At 42.9% G+C, this 23,966-nt stretch overlaps 1 protein-coding gene across 6 annotated transcripts in view; it reads right to left on the reverse strand.

Moving 5' to 3' along the window:
• arid4b (AT-rich interaction domain 4B) overlaps positions 1 to 23,966 on the reverse strand; it is a 166,339-nt gene that overhangs the window by 86,095 nt on the left and 56,278 nt on the right. For 2 of the 6 annotated variants that reach the window (XM_078205421.1, XM_078205417.1), the window contains exons 4-10: positions 23,523 to 23,613; positions 11,860 to 11,939; positions 11,678 to 11,769; positions 5,521 to 5,574; positions 4,370 to 4,508; positions 3,868 to 3,947; positions 3,188 to 3,289 (exon numbers count right to left, since the gene is read on the reverse strand). In XM_078205421.1, coding sequence (XP_078061547.1) covers positions 3,188 to 3,289; positions 3,868 to 3,947; positions 4,370 to 4,508; positions 5,521 to 5,574; positions 11,678 to 11,769; positions 11,860 to 11,939; positions 23,523 to 23,613 — 638 coding nt within the window. The remainder of the gene's footprint in view (positions 1 to 3,187; positions 3,290 to 3,867; positions 3,948 to 4,369; positions 4,509 to 5,520; positions 5,575 to 11,677; positions 11,770 to 11,859; positions 11,940 to 23,522; positions 23,614 to 23,966) is intronic. The other 4 variants (XM_078205422.1, XM_078205419.1, XM_078205418.1 and 1 more) reach the window with 3 other exon arrangements.

Below are 23,966 nucleotides of genomic sequence, written 5' to 3' on the forward strand. Positions count from 1 at the left end.
GCCCGGGGGGGGGGGGGCGGAGACGGCACGGGGGGGGGGGCGCGCGGAGACAATGGTGCACCAGGAGGGCTAATGGACCACCTCTACTGACTGAAGTTTTGGTTTCCTGGCAATGTGTTATCAGAGCAGTCACAACAACCTTCACTGTTACAGAGATTGAAGTAAGCGGTCTTGGTGATAGAGAAGTTAAGCTCAGGGTGAAACTGGAAGTCAATGGTTCAGCCAGAGATAGTGGCAAAAGAGGCCGATAGAATCCATGGAAAGGGAACGGTGTTTGTGGTGGGAACGAATGTCACTTGCTTGAGAAGTGGAGATGATGAAATGGATTTGGGGGAGGATCGTAAACTAGGTTAAAAAATTAGTCAGGCAACAAACAGAGTCAAAGTTAAGGGCAGTTTTCAGAGTGCTAGGAAATGGGTAGTGGCTTAGGTTCTACGGCTAATTCTGTTCATTGTGTCCATTTGTGCTTTGAATATAGGCCTAAAGAGAGTAACATCAAAATATACGGATGATCCAAACATACTAGATACAGGTAATCCTTTCGAAGACAAAAGGAAACTGTGAAAGGAGGGGGAATGAGCAAGACAGTGCAATTCAATGTTAATAATAAACATGCATTTTTATATGCCTTTAATGTCATAAAACATCCTGAGGCACTTCACAGGAGAATTATCAAACATGATTTGAGACCAACTGATAGCACAGGCACCAATGGTGCAGGAATTAAAATCAAGACGGCAGAACAGGCAGAGCACAGAAATCTCAGAGTTGCAGGTTTGAAGGATGTGGTGAAGGATTTCAAAACAAGAATTTCAAACTGAAGGCATTATGGATCAGGAGCCAATCTATGTTAACAGACACAGAGATGGTGAGTGAACAGGACTTGGGACAGCACGGTGGCACAGTGGTTAGCACCACTGCCTCACAGCGCCAGGGACCCGGGTTCAATTCCGGCCTCGGGTCACTGTCTGTGTGGAGTTTGCACGTTCTCCCCGTGTCTGCGTGGGTTTCCTCCGGGTGTTCTGGTTTCCTCCCACAGTCCAAAGATGCGCAGGTTAGGTTGATTGTCATGATAAATTTACCCTAGTGTCAGGGGGGATTAGCAGGGCAAATATGTGGGGTTACAAGAAAAGGGCCTGTGTGGGATTGTGGTCAGTGCAGACTCGATGGGCCGAATGGCCTCCTTCTGCACTGTAGGGATTCTATGATTCTAGTGTCGGGCACGGACAGCAGAGCTTTGGATGAGCTTGAGTTTATGAAGGGTGGAAGGTGGGGTGTCAGCCAAGAGAGCCCAGGAATAGTCAAATGTAGAGGTAATGAAGGCATGGATAAGAGTTTCAGCAGCAGATAGGTGACATTACCGAGGTAGAATTAGGGCGTCTTGGTGATTAAATATGACGCCAAGGTTGTGAGCAGTCTGGTTCAGCGGCACGCTATTGTCATGGAGTCGTTTGCTTGTGGTGGGGACCAAAATCAATGGCTTTGGTCTTCCCAATATTTCGGGAAAGAAATTTCTGCTCATCAATTAGATATCAAACAAGCAGTTGAATAATTTAGAAATAGTGGAGGGGTCGAAGCAGGTGGTAGTGAGATAGAAGTGGGTGTCATCAGCATACATGTGGAACCAAATGGTGTGTGAGCAGATAGGAGCGAATATACAGTGTTCATTGGTGTAATAAAGCTAATAGATTCCACAATTTATTACAAAGACTAGAGAATATAAAACAAGAGATAATGACGAACCTATATCAAATCTGAGTAAGAGCTCAGTTAGAGTGCTATGTGTGGTATTTGTCTCCACACAGTAGTTAGAATATTGAGGCTTTAGAGAGTGAACAAGAGGTTCACTAGGATGCTGACTGGCATGCTGGTTAGCACTGCTGCCTCACAGCACCAGGGACCTGGGTTCGATTCCCGGCTTGGGTCACTGTCTGTGCGGAGTCTGCACGTTCTCCATGTGTCTGCGTGGGTTTCCTCCGGGTGCTCCGGTTTCCTCCCACAGTCCAAAGGACATGCTGGTTAGGTGGATTGGCCGTGCTAAATTCTCCCTCAGAACACGTGCTGGAGTGTGGCGACTAAGGGGTTTTCATAGTTACTCCATTGCAGTGTTAATGTAAGCCGACTTGTGACTAATAAATAAACTTTACTAAAATACAAAGATGAAGATTTGTAAAATTGAAGTTTTTCTTCTTTTGAGCATTATAGATTATGGAATGATAAAAAAAAATTCAAATAACAAATAGGTGGGTCAAGATAGGTCAAAGCGGACTATTCTCAGTCGGTGGGATATTTTGAACAAAAGAGCAGAGAGATTCAAGATTAAATCTTCAACAGAGAATAGGAGAAATTCTTCATGCTTAATTGCAAAGCTGTGGAATTCACTCTCTGGGTTCGTGGTTGAGGAAGAAACTACGTCAGCAATTACAGATAGATTGTATGGGTGGATTTAGAAAAAGGGTTTGAAGGGTGCCTGGGAAAAGGGCGGGTAAGTATGATCATGTGGAGAATAAATGCTAACAAGGATTGGTTAGGCCAACTGGCTTCCATCTTGTAATTTCTACATATCTCAATATTAAGGAATAAAGCTGTAATTGCCCTGACAGCACAGGGCACCAAGGATAAAAACGTCTTTAACTGAGTACTTCTGGCATCTGAAAATTCTACACAGGATTAAAACCGTTAAGTTATGGTTTACTACAAGGATTCCATTTAGAATTCTGACAAGCTGAATCAATGGTGGACTATTATGCTTGTAATTTTAATGCCCTGGGGATAAAGCGGAGGTACTCATTCAATCTACACAGACACACACACACTGTCCATATGCACGGCCTTTGTGCTCCAGCTGCACTCTGTATCAAATTATGTCAGAATCCAAGAACAATCTTTGTTGTTGAGGAATTGAGGAAGTCTCTGCCTAAAATGTTAAGCTGTCTCCTCAAATTCTGGTAAACCTACTGGGTACTGCCAGCATATTCTGTTTTCGTTTCATTACTGAACTTCATACTGCACACAATAAGTTCTAGGTTCAATTTCAATCGTTTGGCAAGATACCCCACTATTAGTATTCATTGTGCCAATCACACACAGACACACACACCACACACACACACACACACAGACATGCACGCACGCACACGTATGGGTTAGCGCAGTGAATTTTGATATGCTCCTGTCTCTCACTCACCCACAAGTGGAGAGGAATGCACAGCCCCTCTGAGATGCAAATTGCTGTTGGTAGTTAGTCAGAATTCCAGCAGCATAATGCAGGAGATGCTCGGAGAACGTGCTGTATAATGGAGATTGACGTACATATTAACGGTATTAGTCTGAGACCTCAGTTAATGCTGCAGTGAGAACAAACTTGGTTTGCTCTCACTGAACGGCGGCGGAGGTTGTAGGACAAACTGATAGAAATCTACAAGATTGTGAGGGGCATGGACAGAGTGGATAGTCAGAAGCTTTTTCTCAGGGTGGAATTACTAGGGGGCTTAGGTTTAAGATGCGAGGGGCAAGGTTTAAAGGAGATATACGAAATAAGTTTTTTTACACAGAGGGTTGTGGGTGCTTTGAACCCGCTGCCGGGGGAGATAGGGGAAGCAGGTACGATAGTGACTTTTAAGAGGCGTCTTGGCAAATACATGAACAGGATGGGAATAGAGGGATATGGTCCCCGGAAGGGAAGGGGGTTTTAGTTCAGATGGGCAGCAAGGTCGGTGCAGGCTTGGAGGGCCAAAGGGCCTGTTCCTGTGCTGTAATTTCTTTGTTCTATTATCAATAGGGACTGTATTTTGGAATTAACCCCGTGCTGCAACAGCTTTCTCATCAGTTTCAGTTCTCTGCAGTATAAATGATGCAAGGACTCACAATTTGCCATCCTTGAATGAGCGAACCAACACACTGTCCTTTTTCACCGTGACTTCATCACTGCAGTCGGGAGAAATTACCTTTCGGAACAAAGCAAAATAAGAAAAAAAGAGAGACTTTTTTGGTCCACTTGCAATTGAAGGAAAAAGCTTAGAACATGGAACAAAGGGCACATAGACACATCGCAGAGATACCTTTTTCTTTAGATAACATGAATTGGAGTGTAGATATCTGGTTCATTTCTAATGAGTCACTAGATTTGATTTATTTTCAAATAGTATTTAAAGAGAAATTGAGTTAGGAGTTATAAGCTGACACAATATAAAAGCTACTTGGTTTAACGAATTAAACTCAGATCCTCAAGAACGATGCCAGTTAAGTTCCGCGACAGATTTCTACACCGTGAGTTAGGAATATAGAGCTAGCTCACATCGTGTCTCAGTATAAATCTCTACATTTAAACTGGTTTCTGCAATAAAATTACAGTTCAAAAAATGCTCACCAAGGCTGGGTAGCGTGAGGTCTTCCTTTTGTCTCCATTAGTACACTCTACACAGACAATTTTACCAATTAATTCATCGCTTAATCGTCTGTCTTCCTCATCTTCATCACTGGATGAAGATGACTCTTCTTCATCAGGGCTACAATAAATGAGACACCAGATTATGACTGAATTTACTTTGTTCACACAATAAGATAGAGTCTCAAGTCAGGAGTCTAAAAAATACAAATCACACTGTGCTTTCAGGTATTACAACAGATGTGGTGTAATCTGAATAAATGGTGTGCATGAACTTGGGATAATGGAAGAAGCAGCAAGCACATTATGACACCAGCTGAACAGTGGACACAGAAAAAGGCAAAAAGCTCCCACATTTTGGTTTATGGAAAGTTTGTTTTTAAACTAGGGACACAATGCCTCTGCAGACAATGGTGCAGAATGAAGGCTGACCTGAGCTCAAGTGGTTCACATGCAGGAAGGGGGCATGCACGAGGGTGGGTGTCTACAAAAGGCATTTTTGGGTGAGCAAGTGCAACTTGGTCAGTGAGAAACTCCATGCAATGGTGGGGAATGACTTTGTGCTATAGCAGATGCCAGTCAGTGATTTGCTTGGTTGGGCCTTCTTAAAATTGGCTAGAGATGCTTTGAGAACATGAGTTGCATTGACAGCTTTCTTTCAACATACATTGGGAGTAGTCAAAGAACAGCTGACAATTTGTAAGTAGGATTAGTGCTCCTCAGATTTCAGAAATTAAGTGCCTTGCTGATTCATTATTTTCAGCTCAAATATCACATCCTCTCTGATTTTTGAAGTGCAAACGCGGCACCATTTCTGCTTGCACATGCAGCTTTATGAATTCAATGTATGTTCAATAGTAAATATTTTGGGACACTGAACAGAACCTGCCAAATAAACCCCCCAAAACATGCTTGTGACTATTTTTAGCGTAACACAACCAGAATACTCTGACTGTGCTTTAGGAATGAGGAAAAGCAGTCCAAAGACAAACATCTTGCATTCAAGCAGAGTTTTTAATGACAGCTCCAGAAACCACATCAAGAGAACAAAAGTGCAACGCAGGTACATCTTTAGCAGTAGCCCTTTGTGTCAGAGAACTTTGCACTAGTTTCAAAATGAGATGGTTGTTTACCTTTTCAATTGAACAGGACGGTCACACTTTGAGCTGCTACTTTCAGCTTTATATCTGCATTTAATGGCAAAGATCGATCTTTCAGAAATTGATTAGACATAAATCACTTCCAAATGATAGAGGTCATTCCCGTGAGTCCATCAGTGACTTTGGGCCGTTGTTCAGGAGCCTTAATGCACGCAATGCCAAAGCCCCGCATTTTGCACAGAGAACAACACTGATTTGTATGTATTCAGCAAATTAAACTGAGTGACATAAAAAGTGCTTGAGTATTGAGTACTAAATAGCTTAACCTTCAATTGCTTCAAACCCTAGAAGGTTGGAATATTAATATGCTGAGAAGGTTTGCTTTTATTAACGCAAGAATTAAAGTTAGGAGCAAAGATCAAGAATATGTATTTTACAGCAAACTGCAGAAACAGCAAACGCCAAGCAAACCTAAATGTAAAAAGGGAGTTATAACAAAAATTCTACAATCTCCACTTGGATTCGATCCCTTTTCCAGCTATGCTCAGGATGAGAAAGACCAAAACAGAAACAGGACATGCTGTAAACTTTCAGCAATTGCACACAGAACAGGAAGTATTTCAGTCGTGGACTCTTAATAAATAAATACTTAATAAAACAATGAAAGTGGAGAAGGTGAAATATGAGGGTAAGCTAGCTAGTAATATAAAAGAAGATTGCAAGAGTTTTTTTAGATATATAAAAGGTAAGAGGCAAGAATGGACATTGGACCGTTGGAAAATGAGGCTGGAGAAGTAGTCTACAAAGAAACGGCAGAGGAACGGAATGGGTAATTTGTATTAGTCTTCACGGTAGAAGACACCAGTAACATGCCAGAACGTCAAGAGAATCAGGGGGCAGAGGTAAATGTCGTGCCATCACTAAGGAGAAGGTGCGAGGGAAGCTGAAAGGTCTGAAGGTGGATAAATTTATTTTATTTATTAGTCACAAGTAAGGCTTACATTAACACTGCAATGAAATTACTGTGAAATTCCCCTAGTCGCCACAGTCCAGCGCCTGTTCGGGTCAATGCACCTAACCAGAATGTGGGAGGAAACCGGAGCACCCGGAGGAAACCCAGGCAGACACGGGGAGAACGTGCAAACTCCACACAGACAGTGACCCAAGCCGGGAATTGAACCCGAGTCCCTGGCGATGTGAGACAGCTAACCACTGTGCTACCGTGCTGCCTCACAGCGCGAGGATAGAATCTTACAATGTAGAAGGCCATTCGGCCCATCATGTCTGCACTGACCACAATCCCACCCAGACCCTATCTCCAAAACCCCATACCCTAGCGAGCCCCCGACACAATTTAGCGTGGCCAATGCACCTAACCAGCACATCTTTCGGATTATGGGAGGAAACCGGAGCACCCGGAGAAAACCCACGCAGACACAGAGAGAACGTGCAGACTCCGCACAGACAGTGACCCAAGCCGGGAATCGAACCCGGGTCCCTGGCGCTGTGAGGCAGCAGCGCTAACCACTGTGCCACCCCTATCACTCGGACCAGATGGACTACACCCCAGGGTTCTGAAGGAAGGGGAAAAAAATACATGCGTATAAACAGGAGATGTTTTAGAAAAGCAGAAGAGATATTAGCACAGGATAATAGGAGGCACAAGGAGAAAAATTATAGAAATACTGTAAAGTACCGTTATGAGACTGAGAGAAGGTGAGAGCATTAAGGAGGTGGTGACAAGGTCGCTCAAAATGGAAGGACAAAAAATTGCAGCAGAAATCAGAATGCTCCACAACTGAAATGACAACATGTCCTCTCCCTCCACAGATGTTGCATGACCTGCTGAGCATTTTCAGAAATGTTATTTTCACTTTCAACATCTGGAGTTTTCTTTTTGCTTTTGGTTGATGTGTAAAACTGATTTGCTGTTTTGATGGGTCACCCCTTGCAAACATCAAAGGCAAATACTAGATCGCACTGCTAACAGCAAATAGTAGCTCTTCACATACTCGAAAATATGTTCATTTCTTGTAAAAATTCCAGGGTCCTTCATTACGGACTCCCAAATCACATGGAAGACACGTTATCCAATCTAAACGGACAAGCAGCTCCCCATTACCCATAAGAGCTACCTTTGTCAGACCCTGCAACATGCCGAGTCTTATTACTGACAAAGAGGGGGTCAGAGAATCACCACACACACACACACACACACTCACAGTAAATTGGTGTCAACAGAGTTTGCATGCTGTATGCAGTGGCCAACATAACAATCAATTGATGGTGTTAAGTACTGGAGGCATAAAAGAACTCGTGATATTTGGGGGTTGATTCAGAAGCCGACATTCAGGACAGGTGAACTTAGGAACAGGAAGAGGCCAGTCACTCCCTCTCGCCTCTTCTGCCATTCAATCAGATCGTGGCTGCTCTGTATTTTGACTCAATTTTCCCACCTTCATCCTATAACCGTCGCCAGCACAAGTCCACCAATCTCAGTTTTGAAACTTCCAGCTGTTCCTTCACCCCCTTATTCACCAGCTTTTTTGGGAGAGCTATGGGGAAAATGTTCCAGATTTCCACTACCCTTTGTGTGAAAAGTGCTTCCTGACATCACCCCTGAAGAGTCTAGCTCGAATTTTAAGGTTTGCAGAAATCTGTAGGAGGGTGCATTAAAAGGGTACTGTCATCTTAAAATCAGAGCCAGAATTCTTCACCTCAATCCTTTATCACTTACAAGTTAGATCATATGTTGAGGAAAATAATAGCCTATGCAACCTTTTACCAAATTAAAGATTGGAGCTTAATGTGTCCCGCTCAGCAAGCTGGCAAGAAGCAGCAGCAAGAGTCAGGGAGTCCACGGGGAGGGGGTGGTTTACCATCATGGACAGATAGTCACATAGTAACTGCTTGAAATAGCTGACCCATTTAATGCAGTTAAAGTTCCAACCATTGTAACTAACACATACAGTGATGTTAGATAGTTGGCGCTGTTTGCCCGATATAGGTTGTTGCTGCTGATAAATGGGGTTGGTGAGAATGGTAGGAACTGCAGTATTATTTGCTGATTGTATTGGAAGCTGCTGGTGTGGGCTTCAATGCTGCTGGCTGGATCCCGCACTGTACTCTGTTATCAGGGAGCAGAGGCAAAGGCATAACCTTTCGTGTGGAACAGGCCAATATGAAAAAACTGTCAGCTATTGTCGCAAACCCATTTCTGCCAGTATAAACGGCATGGGTGGTGCTGCCGTCTTGCAAGAGCAGCAGTGATGTCTGCTTTATGTAGAATATAAAATGGAAACAAATTGCAACAGGAAAAAATAATTGGTCACAAACTATTGGATTTCTCCAAATTTGCATTTGACCTTTCCAAATAAGAGAAAGACTACTCCAGGTGCAGATTAATTCTACAAACAGGTTACATACGATAGCCTTAAAAAAGGCATGAAAAAGGCACGTTAGAGATTATGGACACAAAGGGGGGGGGCGGAATTTCCCCGTCCTGCCTGCCACAGGAATCGTAGAGGAATAGGGTGGGGCGGGGGGGTGGAGAGAGAGAGAGAGAGAGAAAGAGATCATGCGAAGGTATGCTGACCTCGGGCAGGATTTTCCAGTTTTGGGATGAGCACGGCCAGAGAATCCCACCCAAGATCTTCAAAGAGGAATAAACAGTAACGAATTGTACATTATTCAAATTCATGTTCAAATATTAGTAAAGTTTCTCAAAAATAACATTTTGAGTATGACAATTATTATTACATAGAAACATAGAAGATAGGAGCAGGAGGAGGCCATTCGGCCCTTCGAGCCTGCTCCGCCATTCATCACGATCATGGCTGATCGTCCAACTCAATAGCCTAATCCTGCTTTCCCCCCATATTATTATGATGGTTGCGAGCCTTTCAGGGTAGTTTGTTACTATCCTGTATCGAAAGATATCGAAAAGGCTGGGAACTTGAAAGTTTCAAACATGCTTGGTTAATCAGGGCACAAGCTGTGATGGTCTGATTACTGGCACCTTTCTCTTGTTTCGGGATGCTAGTGAATTCTGGCATTTCTGGGCTATTACATAACTCAACAAATAGAAAAGAACATAAGGGGGTTCAGGGTAGCTGCAGCGATATCACTTCCACTTCTAGAATCAGTATCGGACTCCAGCTCAAGACAAATGCAACAAAATAAAATCCAACCTTTCGCATGACTTCAGAAATTAGAAAAGTGTTAAACCGTTTTTTGTGGATTGGACTCTGATTGGGTTAACAACAGCTGGCATTCTTATACAGTCCTTAATACTGTAAAACAGCCGACGACACTTACTCCACTATAGTGTTATCAGACAATAATGACTTATATGTACATAGTGCCTTTAGTGTCGTAAAGCAGCTCAAGGCACTTCAAATGAGTGCCAATAGATAAAATCTGCCGCCGAGTCATACAAGGAGATATTAGAACAGATGAGCTGAAGTTCTCAGAGGGTTGTTGGGCTGGAGGGGTACAGAGATAGAGAGGGCAAAGGGAATTAAAAACAAGAATATTGAGTTTAAACTTGAGGCATTGGTTTAAGACATATAGCTGGGACAAACAATTTATTTAGCATCTGGCCATTCTGTGTTTAATTTATGAGTGAGAGGAATTGATTCCAGCTGCAAACACTGAAAAACTCTTCTGTTTCTGGCACTGGCAGAACTCCACTGAACCAACACAAAAAATATAACAAGACCCCTGGCTGGGATGGGGCTACTTAGATGTCAGCCATGACTCAGGTTGGTAGCACTCTCGACTCAACCAAAAAGTTGTGGGTTCAAATCCCGCTCCAGGATTTTAGCACAGAAGTCAAGGTTGATAAAGTGGTGCATTGCTGTCTTTCAGACGAGACGTGAAAACTTGGCCCTAGTTCCCATGGCACGATTACAAATATTGCCCTGGCCAATATACATCCCTCAATAAACACAACACAGATTGTCTGATCACAACCACATTTTTGTTTAGGGGAGCTTGCTGTGTTCAAATTAGCAGCCGCATTTCCATAGGGTGGCACGGTGGCATAGTGGTCAGCACTGCTGCCTCACAGCACCAGGGACCCAGGTTCGATTCCCAGCTTGGGTCACTGTCTGTGCTGAGTTTGCACGTTCTCCCCATGTCTGCGTGGGTTTTCTCCGGGTGCTCTGGTTTCCTGTCACAGTCCCAAGATTTGCAGGTTAGGTTGATTGGCCATGGTAAATTGTCCCTTAGTGTCCCAAGATGTGATGGTTAGGGGATTAGCAGGGTAAATGTGTGGGGTTACAGACATAGGGTGGGGAAAAGGGCCTGGATAAGATACTCTGTCAGAGAGTTGGTGCAGATTTGATGAGCTGAATGGCCTCCTTCTGCACTGCAGGCATTCCATGGATTATTTGAAGTGTAGTCACTATTGTAAAGTACTTCATTGGCTGTAAAATGCTTTGGGTCATCTGATAATTGTGAAAGGTGTTTTATAAATGCAAGTCTTTCTTTATGCTGAACCTGAGGTGTTGCAGTTAAGTTTTTGGCCTGAATCAGTCGTGGTGTGTTGGTGTCTTCATTCACTTCTGTACATTCAAGCATGCAATTGGGCTAAACACTGAACATGAATATTCCTTTCATGTAAATACCAAGCAACCTCCAAAAAGTGGTGGCACTGCAGTGTCTCTGTTGGCAGGAGAGTACAATTATTGTGCAACAGGTTCACATGGATGGTCTCCAAGTGTGGATGCAAGAATTTATAATGGGAGAATGTTAGTAGGGTGTTTATTTGTATAATTTTTGAATTTAATAAATGTTTGCAAAAATTCAATAACTCTGCAGTGGCATTTTTACAAGGTGGGTCTCGTACTTGCCCAGGTCATTTTCTAAGTGGGCAGTCATTTACAAATGGCAGTGCTCTGGAATATTGCAAAACAGTGTTCCAATACTTTGGTAACAGAGTTATTTTTCGCTGTTCACTTCAGAGTAACAAGGACATGAAAAAGGTTATTTCTGAACTCCAGCAAAATGATTTCTAAAATGAAGGAAAACAGGGAAAATAAATTTTCCATCAAGGTCAGGCATAAAGCATTTATACAGGAATGTGGAGAATTAAAATCTACATATAGAAATTCACTCATATAAAGATTGGATTATCTTATTAATAATCTTAATGTCCCACAGCTGTGCGTTACAGGTTAATACTCACAGTGGATTGGACCTTCTTCCTCGGTTGGACTTCTTTCCAATGACAGGAGTGCCGAAGTGTTCTGGGTTAGTAAGAGGCAACTGATCAAGCGTCTAAAACATCAAGCAAAACACAGGTTATTGTAGCCATAAAAACCACAGCAGAGAGCAGGCAACCCAGTGATGCTCCATTTCTCCACTCACCTCACTCTCTGCAAAGTGTCGCTCTCCTTTCAGACACAGTGAAGTCCGTCTCAACGTTCTTTCATCGCCATCATCAAAAACTGTAGAAGGATACACAGCACTGGTCAGGTGAATTACTGCAAAGGGATCATTTCTTGTGAGCAGAGAAGCATGACCAAGAAAAGGGAAAAATTCCACGACTACTAGGGCAAGTGGAGAAGAACCCGCAGATACAGCTCATCGTTCTACGGATGTCACATTCATTATCACAATTGTGTTTTTAAAAATATTCTTATTGAAGATTTTTCCCCATTTTTACATACATTGCAACAAGCCCTCCAGGACTGATACAGTACAGCATAATTATTTTTCCAACATATACATACAGAAAAGACCAGCAAAATACAATTGGTTTGGCATATCAATTACAATTTGTTACCATCATTGTAATCATTGCAATCGTAATCATTATCTCCCTTCATACGGATAATGAAAGGATATTACATAGAGTGGTGGATATCAGAATAATAGGATAAAGCCATGAGTACATGGCAAAATGGTGCACACCCTCACCCACAAGGTAACAAGGATCGAACTACACAGCATATCAGAGCCCCTATGGGGTCAAATACAACCAATTAGAGCCAAAAACAGCACACCAAAATTTCCGAACAATTAAAGGATGGTGGAGAAAGAGGGGAACGTCGGGATACAACCCCAAACCCAAGACATGACGTGACAGTGTACACTCACACAAAGAGAAAAGAAAAACCTCATGGGAAGAGGGCAGATAAACAGAACCCAAACATACCCCCCGACCCCACAAGTAACAGGATACCTTCCATTAGGGAGACCTAAACCTATCATATAATCCACACCTTCTAACCAGGGCTTTCTCATTGTATTCCTGATGTGATCTGACCAGGGTTTTGTATTGTAGCAACTAAAGTTCCTCCTCTGTATGTTTATAGCCCTCTAGATAGAAAGGCTTTGCAGTGTATCTTTACTTTGCTTGGTCCAAAATGGCCTCACTTTCCTGCATTGAAATTCATGTCACTATTTTGATCTAACAATGTCTTCTTGTGATTTTATGCTTACAGCTACATTATCTCCTTTGCCACTTATCTTTCTATTGTCAGCAAACTTGGATGTACGACTCTATTGTATTCTCCAAGTCATTAATAAATATAGCGATTACTTGAAATCATAGAAATCTACAGCATGGAAGGCCATTTGGCCCATTGGGTCCATGTCAGCTAACAAGCAGCCATCCAGCCTAATCCCCCTTTCCTGTTCTTGATCTTCAGACTTGTAAGATTAGGGAATCTAAATGCAAATCCAAGTCGTTTAAAAATGATATGAGTGTTGCAGCTTCTATCACCCTTTCGGGCAGTGAGTTCCAGATCCTCACCACTCTTAGGTAAGAGAATTTTCCCTCAATTCCCCTCTAAACCTCTTACCTTATATACACATATATCTCCCTGGTTTGTGGACATCTCAACCAAGGGGAATAAGGCCTTTCTAATCACTCTATTTAGACCCCATAATTTAATACATACTTAGGTCTCCCCTCAGCCTCCTCTATTCCAAAGAAAACAATCACAGCTTATCCAACCTTTTTTCATAACCAAATTTCTCCAATCTTGGCAACACTGAGTGCTGGCTGCAGAGAGTGAAGCTTGGCGGTTGAGGTAAGTGTGGGAATTTGGAGTCGGACCATAAGACATAGAGCAGAATTAGGCCACTCGGCCCATCAAGTCCTTTCCGTCATTCAATCATGGCTGATACTTTTCTCATCCCCATTCTCCTGCCTTTTCCCCATAACCCTTGATCCCCTTATTAATCAAGAATTTATCTATCTGTCTTAAAGACACTCAATAACTTGGCCTTCACAGCCTTCTGCGGCAAAGAGTTCCACAGATTAGCCTCTCTGTGGCTGAAGAAATTCCTCCTCATCTCTGTTTTAAAGGATCGTCCCTTTAGTCTGAGGTTGTGCCCTCTGGTTCTAGTTTTTCCTACGAGTGGAAGCATCCTCGCCACATCCACTCTATCCAGGCCTCGCAGTATCCTGTAAGTTTCAACAAGATCCCCCCCCCCTCATCCTTCTAAACTCCAAAGAGTACAGACCCAGAGTCCTCAACCGTTCCTCATACGACAAGCTGTTCATTCCAGGGATCATTCTTGTGAACTTCCCCTGGACCCTCTCCAAGGCCAGCACATCCTTCCTTAGATACGGAGCCCAAGACTGCTCACAATGCTCCAAATAGGGTCTGACCAGAGCCTTACACAGCCTCAAAAGTACATCCCTGCTCTTGTATTCTAGCCCTCTCGACATGAACGTTAACATTGCATTTGCCTTCTTAACTGCCAACTGAACCTGCACGTTAACCTTAAGAGAATCTTGAACAAGGACTCCCAAGTCCCTTTGTGTTTCTAATTTCCTAAGCATTTCCCCATTTAGAAAATAGTCTGTGCCTCCAATTCTCCTTCCAAAGTGCATAACCTCACACCTTTCCACGTTGTATTCCATCTGCCACTTCTTTGCCCACTCTCCTAGCCTGTCCAAAAGGAGGGAGGTATTGATGTGAGCCGGGAATCGAACCCGGGTCCCTGGCACTGAGAGGCAGCAATGCGAACCACTGTGCCGCCCTGAGTGAAGCAGGTAGAGGGATCTAAGTGGTAGCACCGCAGGAGCATTAGCCCCTGCCTTTGTCCAACAGGTTTGAGATTCTTGCTCCATGTGTGGACGAAAGTGGGGATTGTAGGGAGGATGAGCAAACTGACCACAGAACTATGGCGCAGGGAATCTTTCAAGTGCGAAGAGAAAAGAGAAATGTAGCCGTAGTCAGGGATAGTATAGTTTGGGGAATAGACACTGTTCTCTGTAGCCAGGATTGAGAGTCCCTAAGGCTGTGTTGCCTACCTGGTGCCAGCGTATTTTTTTGGAACAAGAATCCAAAGATGTGCAGGTTAGGTGGACTAGCTGTGCTAAAATTGCCCCTTAGTGTCAGGGGGACTAGCTAGGGTAAATGCATGGGGTTTTGGGGATAGGGCCTGGATGGGATTGTGGTCAGTGCAGATTCAATGGGCCGAATGGCCTCCTTCTGCACTGTGGGATTCTATGATTTTATGAAAGATTGGTTTTATTAAGAGCCAGCCTTCGCTTGCCGAGTGCCTGACGTCCTTCCCAGCTGTCGCTGATACATTCCAGAGTTAATCAATCAAGAACTTGACGCTTTCACACTCGCCACTAATTCCTCCTCCTTTTGTGCAGACCATCCCGAGCCGGAATCCCAGCAGCAACCAGCCGTGGCCAGGTCGCAAAAAGCAACCTCCAAATGGCTTACTCCCTTCCAGAGTTAAGAACATCAAATCTGGGCTGCAGAGGAACTTGGAGTGGGAGGAAAAAGATTCACTTGTCATGGTCCACGTAGATACCAATGATGTAGGTAGAATGAGGAAAAAGGTTTTACCCAGCTAGGCGATAAATTAAAAAGCAGAACCACAGGGGTACTAATCTCTGGATTACTATCTGAGCCACAAACATTGGCATGGGATCAATAAGGTTAAAGAGGTAAATGTGTGGCTCTAAATTGGTGTGGGTAAAATGGTTTCGAGTTCATGGGGCATTGACACCAGGACTGGGGAAAGATGGAGCTGTTCCGTTGGAATGGGCTCCACTTTAATCATGCTGGTGGCAAATCAAATAAAGAGGTCTCCAGATAGGGCTTTAAACTAAATCGTGAGGGGAGAGTTCAGCTGCATGGAAATTTTAAAAATCAAGGTGCAAGAAGGTGGTTAATGACGAGGCTAATTGTTACCAGATAATGAAAGGAAGGGACAGAGCATGTGAACGTCATATTACACCAGGGAATCATACAAGAGTAGGGAAAATTAATAATAGGACAAACTTAAAGGCTTTGTATCTAAACGTGCATTGCTTTCGGAATAAAATTAATGAGAGAAACTTTGCTTTGGTGCAGAAGGATCTAGGTGTCCTCATGCACCAACTGCAGGTAGTATGCAGGTGCAGCAGGTAATAAGGAAGGCAAACAAAATTTTGGCATTCTTTGCTAATGGAATAGAATGTAAAAATAGGGAAGTGTTGTTGCAACTGCATAGGGCATTGGTGAGACTGCATCTGGAGTACTGCATACAGTTTTGGTCCCCTTATTTGAGGAAGGATCATAGAATCCCTACAGAGCAGGAGGCGGCCATTCAGACCATCGAGCTTGCATCGACCACAATCCCACCCAGGCCCTATCCTCATAACCCCAAGCATTTACCCAAGCCAATCTCCCTGACACGAAGGGGCAATTTACCATGGCCAAAACACCTAACCCACACATCTTTGGACTGTGGTAGGAAACCGGAACACCTGGAGGAAACCCACGCAGACACGGGGAGAACGTGCAGACTCCACACAGACAGTGATGTAATGCATTACATTAGAGGCAATTCAAAGAACATTCACGAGACTTATTCTTGGGACTTATGAAGAGAGATTGAGCAATTTAGGCCTATACTCACTGGAGTTTGGAAGAGTGAGAGGGAATCTAATTGAGTTATTTAGTCATATATCCCTACAGTGCAGGAGGCGGCCATTTGCTCCATCGAGCCTGCACCGATAATGCTAAAGGGAAATGACAGAGTAGATATAGAGCGGATGTTTCCCCTTGTTGGACATTCGAGAACGAGGGCCCATAGTTTTAGGCTAAAGGGTGGCAGATTTAAAACCAAAATGAGGAGGAATTACTTCACTCAAAGAGTCATGAATCTGTGGAATTCTCTACCCAGAATGCAGTGGACGGCAGATTACTAAACAAATTTGAGATAGGTCGGTTTTTAATTAGTAGCCGGATTGTGGGGAGAGGGCAGGAAGACGGAAATGAGGCTCAGATGAGATCAGCCATGAGCATATTGAATGGCGGAGCAGGCTCGAGGGGCTGAATTGCCTACTCCTGCTCCTAGTTCTTGTGCTCAAACCTCCTCGGTACTCGCTCCAGTGCAATCTTTCCTAAAGCCTCTTGACTTTAAAATAGCTGCATGCAGTATTCCAGCTCGGGGCCCAACCAGTGTTTTCTACAGTTCCAGCATACCCAGTTAGACCACTTATCTTGCAATCCAGCTTCCTTCAGGAACCTGTGGACGTGCACTCTGTTCCTCTATCCTTCCCAGTACCCTATAATTTGTGTATTCCCTTGCCGAGTTAGCCTTCCCAAATGCATGACCTCACCTTTCTCCAGACTGAACTCCATCTCATACCCCACCAAAGGTTTTAGTGGGCCACTACAAATCATTTCCTTCCATTTCGAGTACCTAATTATGATCCTTGCTCTCTGCCTTCTACAGTTGAATTAATCTCTTAAGCAGGTCAATAATTTGTCTTTAATTCCATTAGCCTCACTTTCAGCTAACAGATTCTATGTGAAACCTTACCAAATGCTTGCTGGAAGCCATATAAACTATATCTGGAGGCTTTCATTTGCCTGTCCACTGCTTCCTTAAGCATTACAATTAGGTTCATTAGACATCAACTGAATATTTCTAAATTCAAGTTTGTTCTCTCTCATCAACTCAAATTTCTCCAACTGCTCCGTCACTCGGTCTTTCATTATATCTTCCCCACAATAAACACGGAACCCGCAGATCCATAATTTTCCAGTTTCTCTCTCACCTTTCTTAATAGCTTAGGTTGAAGTTCCATTCAAAATACTCGGGCACTATCCTTCAGACTGTAGAGCTAGCGCCATAGTTACCATTTTAGATGGGCACACAAAATTCCAAGGCACTATATGAAGAGCACTGTGTAGCCCAACCAACATTCCTCCCACAACCAATTCATGAAAATGAGATTAACCTGTCATTCACCACATGGATATTTGTCCAATATTCTGATATGTAAAGTGGCTGCTGCATTTTTCTACATCCCAACACTACACTTGAAAAACAATTTATTCGGTCTCACACCCTGGAGATGTTTGAGTCACATGCCAAGAATGGTCAGCTCTTCTTTTTAGAAATGTACAACTAGACCAAGAACTGACTTAAAGTCAGTTATGGGCAGCACAGTGGTTAGCACCTCTGCCTCACGGCGCCAGAGACCTGGGTTCGATTCCCGCCTTGGGTCACTGTGCAGAGTCTGCATGTTCTCCCAGTGTCTGCGTGGGTTTCCTCCGGATGCTCCGGTTTCCTCCCACAGGTCCGAAAGATGTGCTGATTAGGTGCATTGGCCATGCTAAATTCTCCCTTGGTGTACCCGAACAGGCACCGGAGTGTGGCGACTAGAAGATTTTCACAGTAACTTCATTACAGTGTTAATGTAAACTGATTTGTGACACTAATAAATAAACTTAATAAACTTAAGATCATCTTTCTTCCCAAAGGCAGTTCTATTCGGCTCATGTTTTTACTGGGATCATCAGGGAATGCATCCGGTTTGAGACAGACACCTGTACCTCATGACCCCTGTTAATCACCCACTGAAAAAAAATACTGATTTATAGCGAATTTCTGAAATATTTCTGTGACTCCTGAAAGAGTACAATTTCTAAAACAACAGTGTGACCCGGACTTTAATAAGCTGACACAGTAACTTGATGCAGTGTGCACCTGAAGAAAGGATACCACCCCCCCCACTGATACAATGATAGATTTAGCTCTTTAAGCTTTTGAGTATTGTGGGCTATTATGAGACAGCGAGAGAGGAACGGGAGTAATGCAAACAATCAGAACTCTTCATGGATCATGCTTCCAAAAGGGAACTGGATAAGCACTTGAAGGGAAAATACTTGAGAGCTATGGGAACAGGACTGCAGAATGAGACGAGCCAATTTGCTCTTGCAGAGAACAGACATGTATTTGATAGGCCAAAGGACCTCCTTCCATTCTATAAAAAGAATCTGGCATAACATTAAAGCACTTTGGTTTTAATGTGACATTTCCTGGACTATTGATAATAATACACTAAATCTGCATGTAGCAACATTATGGTATATGGTCACAGAGTTATTCTATAGCATTTGTTTCCTGAAATGTTATAGTAAATTAATTGGCTCACAATATTCCAACCTAGACTAACTTTATTTTGATTGGTGACACATTTATGATGTTAAAGGACTGTAATGACTTTGCATGAATATACTGGAACGACAATCTCGAAGCCAGTATGGTGAAAATCATCATGTCACACCCGCCTGCATTGCAGTGTTATAAGCTTCCCAGTAATCCGACAGTGCCCTCTGAATACTGGATCAATGGAATGAAACATTCCTTTCTCAAGATCGAAGACCAGGTCTTATCGTCCCTTTCAGGTGGACATTAAAGACTTCTTCAAATGCACTATTCCATGTGGTGACCAGGTCAATATGTACAGAACTGGGCCAATATCCCATTGAACAGAGGTGTGCCTTCTAACCAGTCAATATTTATCCGCTAACATTACTGAAAATAATTAATCATGATCACATTGCTGTGTGTGAGAGCTTGCTGTGAACAAATCTGCTGCCACAATTCCTATATTACAACACTTCAAAAATACTGCATAGGCTGTAGAATGTCCTGAGGGCCTGAAAGGCATTCCAAAATACTACACTTTCTTTCAAAGCCCTATTAATGCCATGGCTGCAAACTTTCTGTGGATTTCCACTAAAATCTCTTGCACAAAAATAGGACACAATATAAAGCCACAATTAAGCAAACCCATGTTTGTGCTCTGAATTGATCACTTTGCCACAGAGGATGCACTGCATTTAAGATGAAACCTTCCCAACAATCAAAAATAGTTCAGAAAAACACAACATACTGCAGTGTACATTCAAACTAATCCCTGCTGACTGACCTGGTGTCATATTTGAATGCACAAGAGTTAATTACAGCTGATGTGCTGGAGTACTGTGTACAGTTTTGTCACATTATTTAAGGAAGGATGTAAATACACAGGAAACAGTTCAAAGGTGGTTCACCAGACTAATACCTAGATTGGGAGAGCTGTCTCATGAGCAAAGGTTGTACAGGCTTGGCTTGTATCCACTGGAGTTTAAAACAGTAAGAGGCAACTTGATTGAAACAAATAAGATCGTGAGGGAACTTGACGGAGTGGATGTGGAGAGGATGCTTCCTCTTGTGGGAGCATCGAGAACTCTGGTCACTGTTTCAAAATAAAGGGTTGCCCATTTAAAACAGAGATGGGGTGATTTTTTTCACTCAGCGCTGAGAGTCTTGAGAACTCTCTTCCTGAAACAGTGGTGGAAGCAGAGGCTTTGAATATTTTTAAGGCAGAGGTGGATAGATTCGTGGTCGGCAAGACGGTGATAGGTTATCAGGGTAGGCGGGAATCTGATGCGAGATTGCTACGAGATCAGCCATGATCTTGATAAGTGGTGGATCAGAGTCGAGAGGCCAAATGACCTACTCCTGCTCCTTGCTCGTATGTAACTATTAAAATTATACTACCTGGAAATGGAAAGTCAGCTTGGCCAGACTGTAACAGCCCAGTTACAAAGCAGTAACTTCAATACTAGATTCTTTTTAAACCAAACTCGCATTAAATCAATAGTCAGAAAATGGAGCAAGAATTGCAGCTTTTACTGGAATCATCAAATCACATGCCTGTTTGACAGCTGTATGAACTGTAGTCAATTGAATACAATGATCTGACAGGTTCAATCATCACGTCTTTTCCTCTGAGGTACAGAACAGCTCCTCTACTGTGAAATAACGCAATGTTTTAAATCAATATTTGAGTAGTACAGGATTCAAAAGTATCCAATTACTTTTACCATGACTGCCAAATGTTTGGTTTCTGCTCCTGTGGCTGTGAAATGAAGGTAATTTCTTTGTTCAATGCAATTTTGGTGAGTGTTAATCAACTGATAATTCAAAATACAAAATGACTGGATTTTCAGCTTCAAGGTGGGAATTGTGCGTTGAGCCATTTCATGGTCCTGCCTTCTGCCCAAAAGTGCCCTCCCATCCTAGTCTTCTAGCAATTAAATTGGAAGATGGAATCTGTGCGGCCACCTTTCGAAGCAGTTCGAAGTTAGGAATGCAGGCAGGCAGATGCCAGAGTGCACACCTCTATTCAATGGGACACTGGCCCAGTTCTGTACATATGTTTGCTCCATCACCTCTCATATTGATGGAAATGGGGATGGGAATTCCTGGATTGAGCCCCATTTGATATGGGTCTCTGATATGTGAGTGTATGTATAGATCTATCAGGTGTGTAAGCTGTATGTCCCAAAGACTGGCATATTGTATTTCAAACTGCATGTCGCTTCTGCTGTTTGTAACTGGCAAAGTACAGATTGTACCCAATCAGCCGATGCTTGCACAACCCAAAGCACAGTGTCCAACATTAAATGCGATTCTGCGACTGGGAAACATTTGTTAAATAATCTTCAGTGTGCTAAAAATTACTCTGATTTGCCACATTTGCAATGTGGCACTTTTACATGTACTGGAAGCTACATATATTAATACACAGGGCCCTGTTCTTTGCAGACAGAAAGAACTCGCACACACATTGTGCCTGTTTCAGCTAAACAAAATAGTTATAGTCACTCACTGGTCACTCCACAGGACAATGTCTGGACCAGAGTCAAACAGCATGGTTTAAAGTTCAGACAATGCTTGGTCATTAACTGCCAGTCACCATCAACTGATGCATTCTCCATGGCAACGTCTCTTCTCATCAGAGCCTACTTGCCAATCAATCAACACCTCTTCTCCGACAGTATAAATATGTTGTTTCCCCCAACATTATTATTCTTTCAATTGTCCTGACAATTGCAAGACAAAAAACTTTGGCAAAATGTCTTTTTCAGCAATATCTATATCAAGTAGCAGATTCTTGTGTTGCCCTCACAACTTGTTTTCACAGCTACCTTGATATCATCAACAAATTTGGCAGCAATACACTTGGTCCCTTTATCCAAGTCATTAATATAGATTGTAAATAGTTGTGGCCCCAGTACTGACCCGTGTAGCATCCAAACCAGAAATGACCCATTTATCCTGTTAGTTAGCTAGTACGCTATCCTCGCTAATGTATTACGTCCCCAACACCATGAACTCTTAGCTTGTAACCTTTTACGGAGCACCTCATCAAATACCTTTTGGAAATCCTAATAAGTCACATCAATTGCTTCCCCTTTGTCTACCCAGTTCAGAATTATTACAATCTATGGCAGGCAAGTTGAATTGTAATTCTAAAAGACTCCTATGTCTCCATGTTTAATAGTATGAATACTTGCACTTTTATTGCATCTTTCACAACACCCAGGATGTGCCAAACAGCACTTTACATCCAATAAAATACTTTTGCACTGTAATCACTGTTGTAATGTAGGAAATGCAGCTGTAAATTTCCACAAAGCAAGCTGCCACAAACAGCAATGTGATAACGATGAGAAATCTGCTCTTTGTGATGTTGTTGGAGAATAAATCTTGAACCCAGACAGTGGGGAGGATACCCTGATTCTCTGAAATTGTGCCGTTTTATTTCTGTTTGAGGGGGAAGATAGGGCCCTTGTCTAAACATCTCAGCTAGCAGACAACAGGTTTTATATTCTTAACTACCCCCTCTGCCCAATGACTAAAGTAAGAGGATTGCAGTTTAAAACTCTTTAAAATGGAGGGATGCAAGCCTAAGCCAGTGTGTACGGGCTATTGCTCTTTCTACAGTAAAGAGTGTCCCAGAGAGGGAGAGCACTTCATTATCATCCTTCTATATTGACAACATTTAAAAGGCATTTGGACAGATACATGGATAGGAAAGATTTAGAGGGATACGGGTCAAATGCAGGCAAATGGGGTTCACTTAGATGGGCATTTTGGTTAGCATGGACCAAAGGGTCTGTCTCCGTGCTGTAGATTCTATGTTCTATGAAATCAGGCTCCCACAGATCAATTGGATCTTTCTTCCTAGTTCCTGTTGACGAGGGTAGTACGTGGGAGACCAGCTAGAAATAGTCAAGTCTAGGGGGTAACAAAGACACGAAGGAGGGTCTCAGCAGAGCCGGATGGAGGCAGGGGCAAAGTTGCAGAGATGGAAATAGACGTTATTAGTGATCAGCGGTTTAAACTCAGGCAGTAACTAGGTGAAAGGCAGTCAGTAGCTAAGGGACAAAGCCTGACTTGGAAACTGAAAGCAATGCTTTTAGTCTCCAAATAGAAGAAAATTTCCATTCATCCAATACTGCATGTCAGATGCCAGTGTTGGACTGGGGTGGGCACAGTAAGAAGTCTCACAACACAGGTTAAAGTCCAACAGGTTTATTTGGAATCACGAGCTTTCGGAGCGCTGATCCTTCATCAGGTGAGTGGAGAGTTGGATTCACAAACAGGGCGTATATAGACACAGACTCAACTGCAAGATAATGGTTGGAATGCGAGTTATCTTATTATCACGGTCTTATTCGAGGAATTAAGGGCTATGGGGAGAGAGCGGGTAAATGGAGTTGAAATCAACCATGATTGAATGGTGGAGTGGACTCGATGGGCCGAATGGCCTTACTTCCGCTCCTATGTCTTATGGTCTTATGATTCCAAATAAACCTGTTGGACTTTAACCTGGTGTTGTGAGACTTCTTACTGTGACATTAGACCTGGAATATTTGCATAAAATATCTCTTTGCATTTTGACACAGCAGGGATGCAGTTTAGAATTATTCTTTTCTTACCTACAGTGTACCAGCTTGCATCTGTTAGCTTATTGATGACAGCCATTTGGCACGTCCCATCAGGGTTCTTCACTTCGACAACAGCTCCTACCTGCAGAGGAAGTCACAGCCAATCAACAACATGCAAAAGGGAACAAATCGCATCCATCAGCTGGGTTCATTCACAATCTTCCAACATAAACAGTTGAATTAACTTAACCTGAGAAGATTGGAGGGTTAGGGAGCTGTTGGGAGAGAAATTGAAAGGGATAGGATAGGATTATATCTGGTCTCCCGGGGCGTAACCAACGCTGATACAAAAGCGATCCATTCGGAATTAAATGCTGGGGTACGTACATGGGTGGGTGGCTTAGTGCCCGATTAGATTTCCTGTACCTCACACAATGGGATGCCTGCCAAGGTCAGCCACAATAACTTGTACTTACATAACATCTTTAACACAGC

The sequence above is a fragment of the Mustelus asterias genome, unplaced genomic scaffold (genome assembly GCF_964213995.1).
Source record: "Mustelus asterias unplaced genomic scaffold, sMusAst1.hap1.1 HAP1_SCAFFOLD_745, whole genome shotgun sequence".
In the NCBI taxonomy this organism is placed as follows: domain Eukaryota; kingdom Metazoa; phylum Chordata; class Chondrichthyes; order Carcharhiniformes; family Triakidae; genus Mustelus; species Mustelus asterias.